The following is a 19,663-nucleotide window of genomic DNA, read 5'->3' as shown; positions in this document are numbered from 1 at the left end:
GTTCCACTGGAACCGAGTCTTCTTCTGCAGGAGCCGGGTAAGGGGGGCTGTCAAGGCAGCAAAGCCAGGAATGAATGTTCGATAGTAGTTGGCAAATCCAAGAAGTCGCTGAACATCCTTCACGCGACGTGGGGGTTGCCAACTCTGCAACGACTCAACTTTACTCGGTTCCATGGCGATGCCCTCAGGAGAAATGCGGTGACCCAAGAAATCGATGGTCACCTGGTAAAACTGGCACTTCTCCAACTTGGCAAACAGCCGATGTTTCCGGAGGCGCTGCAGGACCTGACGGAGATGCTGATGATGCGCTTCACGCGACGGGGAGTAAATCAGGATGTCGTCCAGGTAAATCACGACAAACTGGTCCAACAGATCTCGAAAGATGTCGTTCATAAAATGCTGAAACACAGCGGGGGCGTTGGTCAGGCCAAACGGCATCACCGTGTACTCGAAATGTCCATAGCGAGTACCAAACGCCGTCTTCCACTCATGACCCGGCCGAACCCTGACGAGGTTGTAAGCTCCACGCAGGTCCAGTTTCGTGAAGATCTTAGCCTCCCGGAGTCGGTCCAAGAGCTCGGGGATGAGGGGCAGCGGGTAGCGGTTACGCACCGTGATGGCGTTGAGTTTCCGGTAGTCACAGCAGAGCCGTAACTCGCCCGACTTCTTTTTGACGAAGAGCACGGGCGCAGACACTGGCGAGGACGAGGGCCGGATGAAACCACGAGCCAAATTCTTTGTCAAGAAGTCCCGCAATGCAGCCAACTCGGGCTCCGACATGGAATACAAACGCCCCACTGGGAGAGGCGCATCAGGAACTAGTTCAATGGAACAGTCATAGGGCCTGTGCGGGGGTAATTGGTCCGCCTCTGACTCGCTGAACACATCAGCAAAGTCGGACAGTTCGGGAGGCAAAGAAACTCCTGAGGAGCCCTCCACCTGGCCGGCACAGTTATGGCGGGTGTGGTCCACGCACTGCAAACTTGGGAAGGTGACCAAGTTCTGAGACCAATAGATCTGTGGATCATGCGCCCGGAGCCACGCCAGTCCCAGGACCACGGGGAAGTGCAGATCCGAAGTGATGTAGAACTGAATGGCCTCCACATGGGTACTGATAGCCATACTCACTGGTTGCGTGGCGGCCGTAATAGGCCCGGACAGGAGCACTCGACCATCAATAGTCTCCACTAGCATGGGCGGATCCACCGGACACTGAGGAACAGCCCATTTGGCCACGAAGGCCGAGTCCATAAAGTTAGTGGTAGCCCCAGAGTCAATTAAGGCATGGACCGGAATCCCCTCTGGCTTGCCAGGAAGGATCAGTTGTGCCTCCAAAATCAAATGCCGTGGAGGTTCACAGGCACCATCGGAATGGCGTCGCTCGGCGTGGTCGTGGTGGGTCGTCCGATCTATCACACCGTCTAGATCGGGCTCGGGCCGTTTCCCGACAGCAAAGCAGGGGACTTTCTCGGGGCCGGCTTGGTCACTGATGCCCGCTGACGCTTCTTTGGACAAGAAGCAGCCAAATGTCCAGGGTCCCCACAGTAAAAACACAACCCCTCCGATCGTCGTCTGTCCATTTCCGTCACCGATAGACGGGACCTGGCGGCACCCAGCTCCATTGGCTCCTCCCTCTGGACTGGGGGCTCACGCACAACAGGGGCGGCAGGGGTCTGTGGGGTGGCACGGCGACTCTTTCGCTGCTGCAGCCGGGCATCGATCCGCAGACAAAGATGGATCAGCCCATTCAGATCTGAGGGAATGTCCACGCGGGCCAGCTCATCCAACATCTCCTCTGACAAGCCATCCTGAAAGGCATCCACGAGCGCAGCCTCATTCCAGGCGGAATCCTGGCTAAGCAGCCGGAAATCGCTGATATAGGCCTGTAGAGGGCGCTGACCCTGCCTCAAAGCTTTCAGGCGTCGGGTGGCAGTCTGCGCCTTAATCGGGTCCTCGTACATGAGGCGCATATGGTCACAAAACCCCCCAAAGTTATCCAACAAAGGGCTAGGCTGTGCCAACAGAGGCGTGCCCCAACGAGCTGCATCTCCCGACAGAAGGCTCAACACGAATCCCACCTTATCTCGGTCAGTGGGGAAATCAGCTGCTCTCACGCTGATAAAAAGCTGGCATTGTCCCAGGAAGGCAGGAAACAGTTCTGGCTTACCAGCAAATTTATCCGGCATAGCTATCTGACATTTCCTCCTGGGTGGGGGTGCAGCATGTACCTGAGCTTGCAGTTGAGCCACCTGAGCTGCCAGCAAAGTGAGTTGCTGGGTGAGCTGGGCATTCTCGGCAAGAAGCTGCTCCATCGTAGTAATAAGGGGTGGGTGGCTGAAAGCAAACTGTTCTGAACCAGCCCTCTTCTGGCCTTGTAATAAGGCAAACCCCTATTCAGAAAGAAGAGACTGGAGAGCGTCCAAGGCTAAAAGGCATCTGCCAAGATTTATTACGCAGTTAACAAAAACACTAGAGCTTGTCTTCTCAAGCGGAAAAGTTGCTTTCAGCAACCAGCCCCTCCCCAAACACTCCTTTTATAGAGAGCTCAGGGCGTGGTCTCCCTGTGCCTCCTCCCGAGGAGTCCCGCAGCCTTTCTTTGTTTGTTCCTGCTCAACTGCCTCCTGCGTCGGGCGTCCTTGAACAGGGCCAGCTGTGGGTCATCTTCCTCCGCACTCTCGGGCTCACGCAGCTGAGAAGAGGTCCCCGGCTGAGGGCTCTGCAAAGCCTCCAAACCGTCATCAGCCGGTTCGTTTCCCTCCTCCCCCTCATCTGAGTCATCCGATACATTGGAGCCGGCTGTCGGACCCACAGGCTGGCCCTGAGTCACAACAACTATATTGTTTGACAGTATTCTTTGGTTTTTATTCCCCCCCCCTTTTTCTCTTGCTTTCTTTTTTCCCCACTGGAAAAATCTTAAGTCGTATGTTGACCAATAAGAATATGAATAATCTATTGCTGGAAATCAGTTATAAATTCTCTTTCAAGAGTTAAGTGATCATTCTTTTAGCCAATTCCCATATGTGAAAAATCCATAATTCTTGATACTAAATTCAAAATTTCAAAAACCTGGTCAAGAAACACATGAATGCATAACAAATAATGCCAGCAATATAAAGTTTGAAGTAATATCAACTACTATATTAACAATATTACTTACACTTAAAAGTTTTAACTCTAAAATTATCAAAAACATTTTAAACCAATCCTGATAGGGAGGTATAAGACTGGAATAACTTTTAGGTGTCTTCCCCTGTCTGCCTCCCCCCCAACTTTGATACTATATATTGAGTATGTTTGATTATCTAGGGTTATCTCAGTCATTCAGCAATTTTAAAGTAAAGACTGGTTTATCTTCGTTGAGAGTTGCAGTAAAATTGCCATGTAAAATTGACTCAATCTTGCCCTTTTCACATGGTACAACAATTGAGGGATTGGGCTGTTATGCAGCCATGCCAAAAAGAAAGCACACCCTCTTTGAGTTCTATGGTTTTATGTATCAGGACATAGAAAAATAATCTCATCCTTAGTAGTTCTTAAAATTAGGTCAATACAATCTCAGATGAACAACAACATAGGACATATTATACTATGTCATCACTTATTTTACACAAAGAATGCCAAAATGGAGGAGCCATGTGTGAATAACTAAATTCAACAACTTATAGAACCACTCTAATAGCAATAACTGGAGGTAATCATTGTGGAGGAATTTTGGCCCTTTCTTCTTTATAGCATTGCTTCAGTTCATTGAGGTTTGAGGGCATTTGTTTATGCACAGCTGTCTTAAGGTCCTGCCAGAGCATTTCAATTGGGTTGAAGTCTGGACTTTGACTGGACCATATGCCCACAAGAGGAAGTTTTTCTGGACCTCCTTGAGTTTACAAAGATCTATATGATCTGAAGAGAAATGAGAAATGAGAGTTTGATAAATTTCTAAAATTTCAAAAATTTGTTTTTCCTGAAATTCTATATCTGAAATTATCTCCTTGATAATATATTTAGCTGTTTCAAATTCTAAGATAAATAGATTTATTTATTTTATTTATTTTAATTCCATTTATATCCCGCCCTTCTCCGAAGACTCAGGGCGGCTTACAAGCTTAGCAGTAGCCTTCATTCTATGTATATGCCTGCTTATTAGGGCTTTCACACCCCCCCCCCAAGCGGCATTATTACAAAGTCAGCTTATTGCCCCCAACAATCTGGGTCCTCATTTTACCTACCTGGGAAGGATGGAAGGCTGAGTCAACCTTGAGCCTGGTGGGATGCGAACCTGCACTAATTGCAGGCAGCTGGTGTTACTTAAGGAGGCATGCTTGAACAAGAAGCTTGATGCTTGAACAAGAAGCTATATAGTGCAGACTACTTATTATGCTGTTTTACCTCTTTACATTTTAATACTCAAGTGATGAAAATAATCCAGCTGTAGCCTGTTTATCTTTATTTTTATCCAAGTAAATAAAATGTCTAGCTGACCTCTAACTTTAATTCTGAATAGACTGGTTTGTAGTCTCAAATCTTCATTAGGGGCACATCTAGGTTTTAACAAAACAGTTCTTTAAATATCTGGTTGCACCAAATTGGACAGAATTGCACCCCAATTATGTGATTGATGTTGCAGGCAATTTGATGGCAGTTAGAATCCCTAACAGCATGGCTAACAGAGTAGTCAAGAATGATTAAAAAAAACAGGCCAAGAGAGCCAAAGATCACTTTTAAATGTTGGGTATTGTAAATATGCATTTTGTCTTTCAGATACTATACTGGATTGTAACCCCAATCACCTGACTGACTTTGAAGAATATTTAGAGCTTGTAGACACAGCTTTCTTTATCAACACCAGCTGCCCACCTCTTTTAAGGCCAGAAAGACAAGTGGACATTATTATACATTTAAATTACAGTGGAGGATCACAGGCATTGGTGAGAAATTTCTTTATTCTCTTTAGCCACTGGCCTCTTCATTCAGGTTTCACTTTTAAATGTTATGACAAGATTATTTGAAGATTATTTGAAAGTCCTTCTCTCCGCCTCTCATAAAACAGTAGTTCTAGGAAGACTTCCAAAGACCCTTCCAACTCTGTTATTCTGTGTTCTGTATTTCTGCCAGATATGATGTGCCTATGGTATTCCTGACAGATGCCTGTCTATAGTTTCTTCAGAGTGTCTAGCCTTTGTGCAATCAAAGATGTATTTATATCTCTTGGGTCTTGATTACTCTTGTGTTTAATGCTTTAGCCACTGGACTTAAGCACAAGGTACTATCATGAGCAGGGCATCCCATTCCCTAAGGCAGTTCTGACAGAAGAAGACCGGAAGCATTTCAAGGAATGTTATCTCTTTGATGATGCAGAGAGTCCAAAGGCTCCAATATTGCTTTATTTTCCATTGGTGTGTGACACCTTCCAAAAATACAAGTCACCTGGTAAGTTACAAAGGTTACTTGGGGACCTCTTTATTTTCCTACTTGCTGATCTTATTTTGTATATATGTTTCTCATGTACAGTATGTGCACCCTAAAGGAATTGACAGAAAATTTTAAACAATGGTATAAAATGAATGTATTTATTAAGCGTTTGGCATATCATACATGGACTAGCAATATACAAGGGCAATTCAGAAATAAACCTCCGTTTGAGCATGTGCGAGAAATAGGCAGAGATAGCGATGCCTGTTCTATGGCGCTGTGTGCAGTAGTTCAGTAGGCAGTGAGGAGTGAAAGGAAAAGGTTGTGTTGCAGTTGACTTGTCCGTTAGATCAATTGAAAATGAACCCTGCCATAGAAATTCCTGCCAAATGTGAAGTGTGTGCAGTAATACAGTTTCTGTGTGTGAAAACCTTTTGAAAGCTGCGATTCAGTGCAAACTGTTTAATGTTTGTGGATCAAACATGATGAGTGAAGGTGTCGTATGTCAATGGTGTCGCATGTTTAAAGATGGATGAACTCACATGCACAATGAGGCAAGAAGTGGTCGCCCATCTCTAGTCAGTGATGAACTCATGCATGAAATTGACAAAAACGTCGGTTCATGATATCTGCACTTTCTTTACACTTTCCCCAAATTTCTCTGACTATTTTGTATGAGGTAGAGACAGAAAATTTGGGATAACACAAGTTTTGTGCTTGTTGGGTACCAAAATTCCTTTCTGAAGAGCATAAAACACACCAAATGGATTCTGCTTTGGACTTTCTCATGCATTATGCCAAGGAAGGAGAATTGTGACTGGCAATGAGACCTGGTTGTCATACATGAATCCTGAAAGCAAACAGCAATCAATGGTTTGGTGTCATACGCACTTACCAAAGAAACCCAAAAAAGCTTGGCAAACATTGACTGCCAGAAAGGTTATGCTGCAGTATTCTGGGATGCCAAAGGAGTATTGCTAGTGAGGTTCACTGAGCGTGGTTCGACCATTTCGACAATTTCAAACCTTATAAGATGTTATGACAAGTGCCACAATTTGAATGGCGATTATGTCAAAAAGTAATGTAATGTTGTAATTTTTTTTAATGTGTATAATAAAAATTCTGGATCTGCGAGTGTCTATCATTGATAACCAAATGGAGGTTTATTTCCAAATTGCCCTGGTATATTAACATTTCACCTAGATTAGTAAAATACAATTAAATATAAATGTTAAAAAGATCTATGTTCAAATATAAAATGAAAATAAAGATCAATACTAGAGAAAATTTCTTACTGGAAAAAGACAATAGGATGAGTTTTTAGCAAACTCTAAAACTTAATAACATTAGGCCTAGTATTCCAGAGAACATGAATTAGATGCAGAATTCCTTTCTTCTGAACGTATTTTCAATGCTTCATAAAATGAACCATTTTAGATTACTACCATGTATTAAATCTATTTGCTATCACCCTCTCCTCTTTCTGTTTCTGCAAGTCATCTGTAATAAGACTGTACATGGATGACAATAAAACATTAATGTTAGATTTAACCTAAATAGCTTTCTCTCACATCTCAATAATCTTGAGGTTAAATTCCTGTGTTATTAGTACTGATAAAATAAAAGAGATAAAATATAATTATGATGATTTCAACTAAGATAATTTCATGTTATCTACCATAGGCATCCTTTCTTTCTCACCAGCATGGAACAATTTAGGAACAAAGACAGATGCTCCATTCTCCTCCTCCTTTACCATTCTTACCAATGAAGCTTGTATTATATGTTGATGCAAATATGAGTTAGATGTAACATTCCTTTCTGCAGAACTTATTTTCAATGCTTCATAAAAGGGACAATTTTAGATTACTACTATGTTTTAAATCTGTTTGCTATTGTCCTTCCTTCTTTTTGTTTCTGCAGGTGTGGAACGCAGTCCAAGTGAGATGGATGATGGCTATGCTGATGTTACTAGCACTATTTTTTCTCCATACGCTACTGGCATGCTGCAATACTCAGAGGAGAACTTCAATAAGCTGATAAATTTAACCCAATATAATATTCTGAACAATGAACATATGATTCTTCAGGCTTTACGGACAGCAATTGAAAGAAAAAAGCAGCAGAATTTCCGTTCCTCTTTTTAATCCTTTCCAGTGCTTCCCCCATATTTTCTAAACAGGTTTAATTCATTTGTGCTACTGGCCAGTAATAAACACATGGGAAATAGGATAGGCATCAGATTTGGAAAAAAATCAGTTTGGAACAGAATTTAGAGCTGTCTGAGTTGAAGGAGAGCTTACTGAAATTAATTCAATCCATTTGATGTGATCAATACATTTATTTGGCATGTCCTCCCCCTTCAAAAGTGCTTTATCTTTGTTCATATGCAAATATGAACAGATATATTGAGAGATAGTGCTCAGAGATTATGTATTCACAACTTTTTTTACAAAATGGAACTAGAATAAAAATTTAAATTATAGTCCAGCATGTTATAAGCTTTATTGAAGTACAGTCATTAAAGGGCAAAGGATTCTGAATTTCAAGTTTGGGACTTACTTTATAAATTTAAAGATGACTGTACTAAGTGAAGATATGTATTTATATATCAGATATGTGTGTATGGATAAGATACACTTGCAAATCAAACATATATTTTAAAACCAAAATAATGATTTTGCAACTCTTCAGCACCCAAACTCCAGCTGTGAATTTCTGATATTTTTTATTTCCATCCTTGCCCAAGATAGGCTAGAATCATTATGAGGGAGGGGCCATCTTGCCCAAAATATCTACCACCAGAAATACTGTTTTTTCCAACAATTTTTGAGAGGACTGAGTATCCCAAAGATGCTTTTCCAAAAGGCTACAGGATTTTCTTGGCTTTTTTCCTTGAAAACATTTCACTTCTCATACAAGAAGCTTCTTCAGTTCAACTGAGTACAGGCAGTCCTTGGCTTACAACAGTTCATTTAGTGATTATTCAAAGTTACTACGGCATTGAAAAAAGTGGCTTATAACTATTTTTCACACTTATGACCATTGCAGCATCTCCATGGTTATGTGATTTACATTCAGATGCTTGACAACCGACTCACATTTATGGCTAGATTCACAAAGAGTCTGATTGGTGGCATTTGTGCTACCAATATCTGGGCAAAGAGAAGTAGATTTTATAGCTGTTGCTCAACTGAGAAACACTTGGTTGTTATCAGACAGGAGCCACCTGTCACATGATGTACAGAGTTATTAGGAACAGAAAGGGTGGAAATGCCCAAAATATATATCTAAAACTACTAGCCAAGAGGCAGAAAACATGGAGCTATCTGGGGTTTGAGTCGATGCTGATGAGCAGAATATTGGAGAGGATTTGTATATAGTACTTTGTTTTCAAAAAGAGTTTAAATGTTCCATGTAACCTTTGGAAAAAAAAATTCAGAATAGTGTTTGATTTTCAAAAGCTACTAATGTGACTTGCAATATCAGGGCTTCTTTGATTTTCAGAATAGCTTCCTGTCTCAGTTTGGGGGCTGGCATTAACTTGTAAAGACCTTCATTGTTGGGGCTACAGATTCTGAAGGAAGACCAGTTTATACCAAGAAAATGACTGTGTTATACCTCAGTGGCGGATTGCCTGGTGCAAGATTAGTGAGATATTCTTGGGACTGACTGAATTTTATTTTCAATGCCAGGCAAAGAATTGTTTATCTGCCCAGCACTTTTAATCAATTATTGCATTAATCTCAAACAAATCTTAGAAATTTCTGCTGCTTAGAAACTCCTCAGGTTTCTCCATTTATTGTTTTACCATTTGTGTGTCGTGTCTCTTAATTATTATATTGTTTGTTAACTTATTCAGAATGCTCTTAGTATGTTGTAAACCATTCTGGGAAAACATCATTTTGTAGTACACACTATAAATCTTAAAAATGAAAATAAAATAAATCTGCTTTATTCTTGCCTTGCTTATACAAATCAGTGTTTTATCATCAACATCTTATTGTTCTCCTATACTGAAATAAAAAGATAATGGAACTATATTCAGTTCCATAGATTGACTGATTGATTGCTGGGGGCATGAAATTCATAAAGCTGTACAAAAAGCAAACAAGTATATGGGACCCAGCTGATTTTCCCTGAAAAAGCTAAGTTGGGTCTGACTTAGTGCATGCACAGAGGAACAATCTGGGAGGGCTAGAGCTAGACTGGGAAGTTAAAAATCCTTCGTGGGAAACAGCAATATGAGCAGCCAGTTCAGTTTCTGGGATTCAGCCAGTTCACACCATTCGGCAGAACCAGTAGCTAATTTTTTGTTGCCCAGGCCCAGAATGGACTTCCAGAAGCAGCATCTGCACAGAGAACCAGTCGTTCACATATTTGAATCCCACCACTGAGCCAGTGCCATAATGACTGAGCCACAATGTTGTTTGTTGCCTCAAAGACAACCTTACGTACACTTTTTAACACTTTTAACAAAACAGAGTTTGATCACTTTTCGCTATCTCACCGAGAGATTTACAACATAACCAAATATATGATGAACATTTTGATCAATCTACATTATAATGCAGTGACAGGTACAGTAGGAGATGCAAAAGGAATTTTGCAAGATTTTTTTCTTGCACCAATTTGTTATTTGTTAACTGGTCGATTGATTTTCCAGACAGTGGAATAGCTGTAAAATATGCATAAAGAACCCCAAAGCCAGTCACAGCAAAGAGAACAAAAGTCCTAATCAGAACTCATTTATCACAGGTCATAAAACCCCCCAGTTTTTATTTACTAAGGAAATTTTGATAAGGAATTGCCAGTTAGGGCTCGGGGGAAGAGGACTCCCAAAATGCCAGATATTGCTTTAGTTCCAGTTGCTGAGATCTTGTTTGCTTGGATCTATCCAAATAAGGTTTGAGAATCACATGTGTGTTAGAGGAGATCCCATGTTTTATACACATTATGCACTATTCGGATATAAGCATGCTGGAGGTGTGCTGTTTATCAATATTTGAATGAATCATTTCCAACAGAGTGAAAGAAAAAGAGTTTTCCAGAAATCTGGTAACAATCCTTCTATTATTTTGTATATGATTCACATTTTTCTTTTTATTAAGATTTATATTATGTATGAAGTTTATACTGTCGATTATTCAATCAAAACAAATGACTTATTAAAACTGTATAACATCAGATTATCTGCTTTTTTATGTCATTATTTTTTAAAAATAATCCAAAAAATAGAAAATATTACAGAGTTTTCCTAGCACTTCATATATTCCAAATATGAATCTTTTTAAGTCCTTCCCAATTAGAAAGTGAAATTTGAGGCAATGTATATTTTACATAGTATTGCTCTAATTATTAAAAGTTTCATTGTTCATGTTCAATATGTCTTATATCAGTAATTTGGTGAGCAAGTGTTAATATGTCTAAAAATAATAAGTGAATACCTCTTAAAATAATTCCTTTTCTAGCTATTGACCCCTCCCCCCCGGCAAATCTTTGGGAGAGGAAAACAGTATGAATGGCAAATTCAAAGAGAGTCAGAGTCCTATTCTGTTTTTTGTTAATTCAAAGTAGCAATGGCAGTACAGATGGCATGGTAAATATTACAATGGAATTGTGCTTTTCATTTTGCTTGTATCTTTTCCACTAATAAAAACATGCAGAATTTGCAGATGTGTATATATTTAGAATTTTATATAGGAATATCATCTCAAAATGGTTGCAAATTTCATATGGTTAAATATATAACATGAAAAAGCCAGGTCAAATATACTTTGGATATACAAATTTCTCTGAAATCAGACATACACAAATTACAGCCATTTTTCTAATCTATAGTTATAATTGTAATAAGATATTTTATTTTCCCATCTGTAAAGTACAAGTCATTCCGATGCTCTATCTTTAAACTATGTTGAATTCCCTCTGCCTGTAATAATTTAAATAGGCAATTGATTGAAAACAGGGAGCTACAACCCATGGTCTGCATCCAGCTCCCAAAGAGGCCTGGGAACACCACTATGCTTTCACCAGATGGTGCCCCCCCACTTCTCCATTCCATCATGCTGTCAGGTACACAAGTAACCAGATCCACATGTGTAGAGTTCAACTAATTACTATATTCTGTATTCTGCCTGTAATACAAACATCTAGCACTGGCAACAGTCTATACTTTTTTGTCCCTTTCTTCTTTCTTTTCCCTCTTCTGCTTGATCCATAATTCCATCTTGTTGGAATATAATATGTGTATTTTTTTTACAACACCTACAGTAGTAACCAGTAGATGGCACTGTTTATACGTTTGTAGCTGCATCTATGGTATACTGCTCTATGTCTTTTTCTCTGAATGAAAAAGGTTTCCTGCTTCCTTGTCACACTTAAGTAGAAAAGCACATATGGACTGTGCACTGTTTGTTCTGTAGGGCTATATATATAGAATTTCTAACACATCTCACTGCTGTCTTGTTACTCTCCCCATGAAGAAGCAGATGTTCTATTGTTTTTGAAGCAGCAGCAGTAGCAGCAGCAGCAGCAGCAGCAGCAGGGTTTAGCCTCTTTCACTGGGAGGAATGGAGAAACAGCAGTTGGATAATCAGTTAACTGATGTACTTCCAGGGATTCTGTGAAGCTGTAGAGAGATGAAGGGGCTAAAAGGCACAGGGGTAGAGTTTGAGGAGATGCCCTGTTGCTGATATTTGAACAAGGTTCCCTCCCCCTGCATTTCTTATAGCAATAGTGTACTCAGGCAGCAGATACCTCATAATTTTCTCATCTCTCCTGCACCTAAATCTCCTCCCAATATCTCCTTTTAAAATATTTGGAGAGTACTATCGTATGCCATTTAGTATGCCATGTGCATCTCTTGATGACTGAAATATTAATAGACAGCATTGTGCTGCTATTGTTGGAAACACTTAGCCAGGTAGGAGGAATCAAGCAGGGAATGAGCCTTGAATCATTGCACAGCTGTAAGAGAACCAGAACTGACCCCTCCCCCTCCCCGACTCTCAAACTCCATGGAACCTTATCTATCTGTTCCCAACGGAAGGCAAGTAGTCTAAGGAGATTTTTGTATTACAGACAGAATACAGCAGACATGTCAAACACAAGGCCCGGGGGCCAGATGTGGCCCACGAAGTGGTTTCATGTGGCCCCCGAAGCCATCCTGGAAACAGTGAGGGAACGGTCCCTGCTGCCTTGGCCCTGGCCCAGAGACCCTCCTTCTGCCAGAGACCCCCAGAACTGTCCCACTCCTGCCCAGGCCCCCATAGGCACCCTTGATGCCAATGATGTAGATCTGGCCATGCCCACCCAGTAGGCCATACGCACTTCAGCTGTGCCCACCCAGTAGACCACGCCCACCCTGGCCATACCCACCCGGCCCCCCGAGGGCAACCACAATGCTGATGTGGCCCTCAATGAAATTGAGTTTGACACCCCTGGAATACAGTAATTAGCTTGAACTCTTCACATGGGGATCTGGTTGCTTGCACCTGACATTCACAGATAAAATACTTGTTCCATCCTAGTCATCTTACCCGCAGTGTCTTCCCATTAACTTTATTCACATTTCAATCTATACAGCAATCATTAAGCATTAAATAATCAAGTGATGAGAAATGGTGATGCACATTATAAATCAACACAGTAATTATAACATAACTGTTAAGGATTATAGTCTGGAAAGGCTTCTGCTATAAGACATTTATTAATTGTTATGCATTGTAAGCCTCTTGTTATTTTTTCCCCCTGTAATAGATTATTGTAGTGTTCTCTCTTTTCTGAAAATCATTTGCAAGCCTGAGCCGAACTCCTTTCTTTGTATATTTTGTTGCTTTGCTTAGGGATTTTCATGTGTGAACAACCGGACCCACATGTGCAGAGTTAAGCTAAGTACTATATTATGTTCTGCCTATAATATAGGAATCTCTCCAGTCTGGCAACTAATTTTGGAAACAATTAGATAAGACTCCAAGGAACCTGGGGAGAGGGCTCAGTCTCAGTCATTTTGCAGTTGTGCAGTGACTCCAAGCTATCTCCACACTTGATCCTTCCTCCCTGCCAGGCTGGGTGCTTTCCAACAGGGATTGTAAAATGTAGAGGCCCTTTTACCTATCTGTGGGGCATGGTAAGCTAAGAGTTGAATATTTTGAGAGCGGTCATGGATTAATTGATAACTTGCCTTCGAGTTCTTGCTGCTTTTAGTGACCACATAGATGGACTTTCTACAAGATGATCTGTCCCCAAACTAATCCTCTGAGTCTGCCAATAATACACCCATTGCCACTGCAATAAAATCCATTCCCTATGTGTCTGGTTGTCCTTTTCTTCTCTTTCCTTCCACCTTTCCCAGGGTTATGTCATTCTCAATAGATGAGCCATGACTTAGCTCATCTAAAATAGTCTTTCCTTTAATTAAACATGTATGCTTTCTGTTTTATGAACAAATATTACATATTGCCATCAGTGATGGGCTATTTATGCTCTATTGTGGTGAAATTTATTTTCCCTTATAAATTAAATAAGCATTGGAACTCTTGATAATAAGAACTCTTTGAAATAAGTTCAATTATCTTTTGATCTTATAATCATATGTTTACTCTCTTGTAATTCCTTCCTCTCTAATCTCTCTGCTTTGCAAGAGAACAAAAAAGAAAAAAACAGGTCAGTCAGAGGACAATGCAAACTGACTGTAATGGTGATCATGTGATTGATAGATGCTGAGACGGTCATAAATGTGGGCGTTGGTCATAAAGTTATTTTTCAGCACTGTTGTGACTTCAAATAGTTAATGAACAAAGCAATCTATATAGGAAGGGTTAGATTTTTCTGCCTTGGTATGTTGTATGAATATAATGTTATATGAACATCTAAATCATTGTACTTTCCCTCATTATATGTAGAATTCCCTGGGTTCTTTAGAAGGATATTAAAGTCATGAAAGAACTTGGTGTACATACATATATCCAGTGCTTTTTTTGTAAAAGAAAAAGATGCCGGAACTCACACATGTCATACAACCTGCCTTGCCTACCCTACAAGGTTCCATCCAAAAAAGGTGCCGGAACTCCGTTCTGAGCGTTCTATGAGAAAAAAAGCCCTGCATATATCTCAAAATTCAAACAGAACATTGTTGGATTTCTACATATATATATACATATATATATATATATATATATATATATATATATATATATATATATATATATATATATATATATATATATATATATATATATGTGTGTGTGTGTGTGTGTGTGTGTGTGTGTGTATGTGTATGTGTATGTGTATGTGTATAGTGGTACCTTAGTACTCGGCTGCTTCAAAACTCGTCGTATTTGGTACTCAACACATTTTGATGGAAAAATCTTGTCCTGGTAGTTGTCATTTGTTAGGTACTGTGATAGGAAGAGGAGGTGGTCGTGGAGAACAAACAGGAAGTTGGCCCTGCTGGGAAGGTTGCTGCAAAACGAAGCTGAGGATGGTTGTAGAAATTCTCTCCCCACAAAAAATATGAATATATATTTTTCTTCTGTTCTTGGAGATTGCCTGGACAGGTCCCTGTGGTTTTCTTGGCAAGGAATGGTTTGCCATTGCCTCCTCCCTAGGTCTGAGAGAAAGTGGTTGGCCCAAGGCAGGATTAGAACTCATATTCTCCAGGTTTCTAATTGATGTCTTTACCAATGCAACACATTGGCTCTGATTGATATAGTACATAGATAATTAAGTAAGATAGTTTTAAAGATTTTACCAGTTAAGGGATATCAGCTGCAGTTCTAAACTCATCGACCACACTGGCCAAGCTACACCAGATTTGATGTTATTTGGTACAGTGCTCAGGGTCTTTTTGTACTTTTTAAAGAGGATTGTTTATCCATAAATCATTATTATGCATATCAAATTCTTTTTTAAAAAGAATCAATACAAATTAAAATTTTCCTTAGACCCAGTATTTTCATTTCAAGAAGAGTTAAGCCAAATTGCCACCTTTTCCCAATTTCACCTTGACAAATTAGTTGTCTAGAAACCCTATGGCAGAGGACACCAAAAAATGAACATTGCCTATGCATGCAAACCCCAATCTCTGTCAGAGGTAGTCAAAACCTCTCTTCCCAATCTCTGAATAAGGCAGCTGATCTAGCCACAGCAGAAAAAACAAGTTTTGGGCTTAGGTGAGAGGTGTGTGACAATTTAATAGCAACATTTTAAGAATCAGTATCAGCTGACTAAATAACACTAACTGCCTTTGAATTCCTTTTACCTGTTTTGAAGAACTTATGCACTATTTAAAAGGGGGATGTTTGTATTTTTCAGTGACCAAAAATAAAATTTCTTGAATGAATTTAGGAATATAGATTTGGCAAGATGGAATAAATGTAACTAGTGTCTCCAGCAATTATGACAAGGCAAGACCTGTTATGACATTGCTTTGCTCTGTCACGTTACCCCTGTGGGGCAGCGTTTGCATAATTAACATCACTGTGTGTGCTCAAAAGCTACAAAAACACAACCTGCTCCTTTCTTGTTGGCAAAAGAAAGGCTGGCCAGTCCAGATGGCTATTTTTTTTGATGGTCATTGCCAATTATTGTTTGAAAGCAGACTGGCTGCAGCCTCTGCACTCCTTGTGGTTTTTCCCCCCTAGCATGGAACCTTTTTTACTTGCTCTCTGCTTGATTATTTTTTTAAGAAAATATTTCTGGGAATCAAGTTCAAACAATTAATTTTAGTGGATATTATGTAAAAATCCTTGCTTCTATGAACCACAAGTAGACAGACTTGAGTTTAAACATTTGAAATGTTTCAATATAACAAAATGCTTATTTATTTAATAATAAGATTTATAACCCTTGGCATAATATAGTTGGTTATAACACTTTTAGTTATTTTCCCCACCCACCCCGTCCCCCCAAGAATATGGAAGTAAATTTCATGGCACCGAGTAAATGTATTCTATCATTTGAACTTTGTGAGCAATAACTCATTTTGCAGTTATTAGAAATAAAACAAGGGGGTGGAAACTGCCTTAAGCAGTTTATTTAAATACACAAGTATTCATTTTCTTGAATAAGAAAGATGTTTGACTGCTTCAACCAGTTTTAAAATAATTGTACTTGTGGAAGAAAGAGGAATCTAAAGGTCTAAAATTAGCCTAGATAACAAATGTATACATATGTGGAAACAGAATTTAAATATCTGGACCTCTTCCAGTCAAGTTTCAGGCCTGGAAATAGGACTGAAACAGCATTAGATGTGCTTTGTATGACCTCTGATGGGAGTGGGATGGAGGGAGCATATCCATCCTGGCTCTCCTTGACCTTATGGCAGCTTTCAGTATCCTTTTGGGTCAGCTCTGGGAGTTGTGGGTAGGGGACACAGTTGTGTGCTGGCTCACCTAGTTCTTTTGAAGTCAGTCCCAACCTGTTCTGATACGGAGCAAGAGATCCAACTCATCTCTCTGGTCTGTGGGGTGGCACAGGATCAGTGCTCACCCCTTTTCTTTTTTAACATCTAAATGAAGTCACTGGGTAAAATCATCTGTCACCAGGGGGATAAGGTACCATCAATGTGCAGATGATATTCAGTTGTACATTTCCATCCCTGTGAACTAAGTGTTTTGTGGATGCCCACTCATGGTGCTTGGAGGCTGTGGGGGTCTGGATGGGAAACAACAGGCTTCAGCTGACCACTGGTAAGACCAAGTGGCTATGGCTAGGAGCCTCTTCTGTATTTGGGGGTTTATCATTATTGGTTACAGTGTTCCAAATGTACCTTGTGTGTAATCTGGGGGAGGGGGGGTCCTCCTGGAGTCGCAACTCCTGCTCAAGGAGCAGGTGGCAATCATGGCTAAGAGACTCTGCTCAACTTTGTGTTATGCAACAATTACACCTCTTCTTGGATTGAGAGGCCCTTCATTCAGTTCATGCCCTGGTCATCCTCCATATTGACTACTGCAATGTGCTCTAATGCAGAGGTCACCAATCTTTTCATGCTGGCAGCTCGGAGGGAAAGGGAGCAGCTAGGAAATTTGCATGTGGGCACACTTGTGCAGGTGCACAAACAGGGCTGCGCGTAAACGGGGCTGCGTGCACCCGCACGGTGTTAGCAGCCCCACTTGCGCTTGTGTGCAGGCACTAGCCGCCACCGTTGCTAGCCCTGCATGCATGCGCAAATGGGCTGTGCAACCCACCCATGCTAGTGGCCCTGTTTGTGCATGTACACAGGCACTAGCCACTGCCTCTGCTAGCCCTGCACGCATGCACAAACTTTAGTGTGAGTGGGGCTGAGTGTGTGCACACATAGCCTGTCCCCATGGCCTGGCAGTGGGCTGTGGACCATGGGTTGGGGACTCCTGCTCTAATGGGCTATCCTCGAAAAATATCCAGAAGTTTCAAGTGGTGCAGAATGCAGTGGTATGAGTAGTTTTGGGTGCATGCAATGTTATGTTAGCTGTGTTGGATGCCAGTTTGCTTAAAGGGTCAATTGCAGGTAATGATTCTCACCTTTAAAGCCCTTTAATGACATATGAACCATTTCATCCCTATTGCATCAACCTGTCCCTCACGGTAATTCAGGAAGGGTATGTTATGGACCTGTTTATTAAAGAATGTCAACTGGTGGGCTCTAGGAAGAGAGCCTTCTTTGCCATTGCCCTCATTCTATGGAACATCTTGACCCAAATAGCGAAGCAGGCCCCCACTCCCCTAGCCTTTCAGAACAGCAACAAGACCTGGCTCTGCTAACTGACATAGGAGTCTAAGAGTGTCATGCAATCTTGGAGATATTAAATGGGTTGAAGGTGCTTCTTTTGCCTTTTAACTTTGCAATTGTTCTTTTTTAACTCTTTCTAAATGTTTTTTTTTGTTTTTAACTATGGCATTATAGCCCCTTCATGGATTACTGCCTTGTCGTGGCGAAGGGGCTTGCGTAATTCAATGACGCTATGAGCTATGCCGTGCAGGGCCACCCAAGACGGACAGGTCATAGCAGAGAGTTCTGACAAAACGTGATCCACTGGAGAAGGAAATGGCAACCCACTCCAGTATCTTTGCCATGAAAACCCTATGGACAGTACCAAAAGGCAAAACGATATGACGCTGGAAGATGAGCCCCTCAGGTCGGAAGGCATCCAATATGCTACTGGGGAAGAGCAGAGGGCTAGTACTAGTAGCGCCAGAAAGAATGAAGTGACTGGGCCAAAGCCGAAAGGACGCTCAGCTGTGGATATGTCTGGTAGTGAAAGGAAAGTCCGATGCTGTAAAGATTTTTTCTCCATAGGAACCTGGAATGTAAGATCCATGAATCAAGGAAAGCTGGACGTGGTCAAACAAGAGATGACAAGACTGAACATTGACATCTTAGGTATCAGCGAACTAAAATGGACAGGAATGGGTGAATTTAATTCAGATGACCATCAGGTATACTACTGCGGGCAAGAATCCCTCAGAAGAAATGGAGTAGCCTTATAGTCAATAAAAGAGTAGGAAAAGCAATACTGGGATACAATCCTCAAAATGACAGAATGATCTCAGTTCGAATCCAAGGCAAACCATTCAATATCACAGTAGTCCAAGTCTATGCCCCAACCACCGGTGCTGAAGAGGATGAAATTGACCGGTTCTATGAAGCCCTACAGCACCTTATAGAACTAACACCAAAAAATGATGTCCTTATCATCATGGGGGATTGGAATGCTAAAGTAGGAAGCCAAAAGATAACCGGAATAACAGGCAAGTTTGGCCTTGGAGTACAAAATGAAGCAGGGCACAGGCTGATAGAATTTTGTCAAGAGAATACGATGGTCATAGCAAACACCCTTTTCCAACAACCCAAGAGACGGCTCTACACATGGACATCACCAGACGGTCAACACAGAAATCAGATTGACTATGTACTCTGCAGCCAAAGATGGAGAAGCTCTATACAGTCAATAAAAACAAGACCAGGAGCTGACTGTGGCTCAGACCATGAGCTTCTTGTTGCAAAGTTTAAGCTTAAACTGAAGAAAGTAGGGAAAAGCACTAGGCCAGTCAGGTATGAATTAAATCATATCCCTGTTGAATATACAGTAGAGGTGACAAATAGATTTAAGGAATTAGATCTGATAGACAGGGTGCCTGAAGAACTATGGACAGAGGTTCGCAACATTGTACAAGAGGTAGCAACCAAAACCATCCCAAAGAAAAAGAAATGCAAGAAAGCAAAATGGCTGTCTGAGGAAGCTTTGCAAATAGCTGAGGAAAGGAGGGAAGCAAA

General features: G+C 41.0%; 1 protein-coding gene across 1 annotated transcript in view; it reads left to right on the top strand.

Annotated features, from left to right (window-relative positions):
- LOC308666854 (cytosolic phospholipase A2 epsilon-like) overlaps positions 1–7,553 on the top strand; it is a gene marked incomplete at both ends in the record, with an annotated part of 29,193 nt that extends 21,640 nt beyond the window's left edge. Inside the window, 3 exons of the mRNA XM_081325831.1 lie at positions 4,687–4,922; positions 5,238–5,424; positions 7,330–7,553. Of these exons, the coding sequence (XP_081181957.1) occupies positions 4,687–4,922; positions 5,238–5,424; positions 7,330–7,553 (647 nt within the window). The remainder of the gene's footprint in view (positions 1–4,686; positions 4,923–5,237; positions 5,425–7,329) is intronic.
- Between the last annotated feature and the right edge of the window lie 12,110 nt (positions 7,554–19,663).

The sequence above is a fragment of the Vipera berus genome, assembly GCF_964194415.1.
Source record: "Vipera berus genome assembly, chromosome: 1".
NCBI classification, from domain to species: Eukaryota; Metazoa; Chordata; class Lepidosauria; order Squamata; family Viperidae; genus Vipera; species Vipera berus.
Note: the sequence above shows the minus strand (reverse complement) of the source record. Positions and strands in the feature narration are given on the sequence as shown.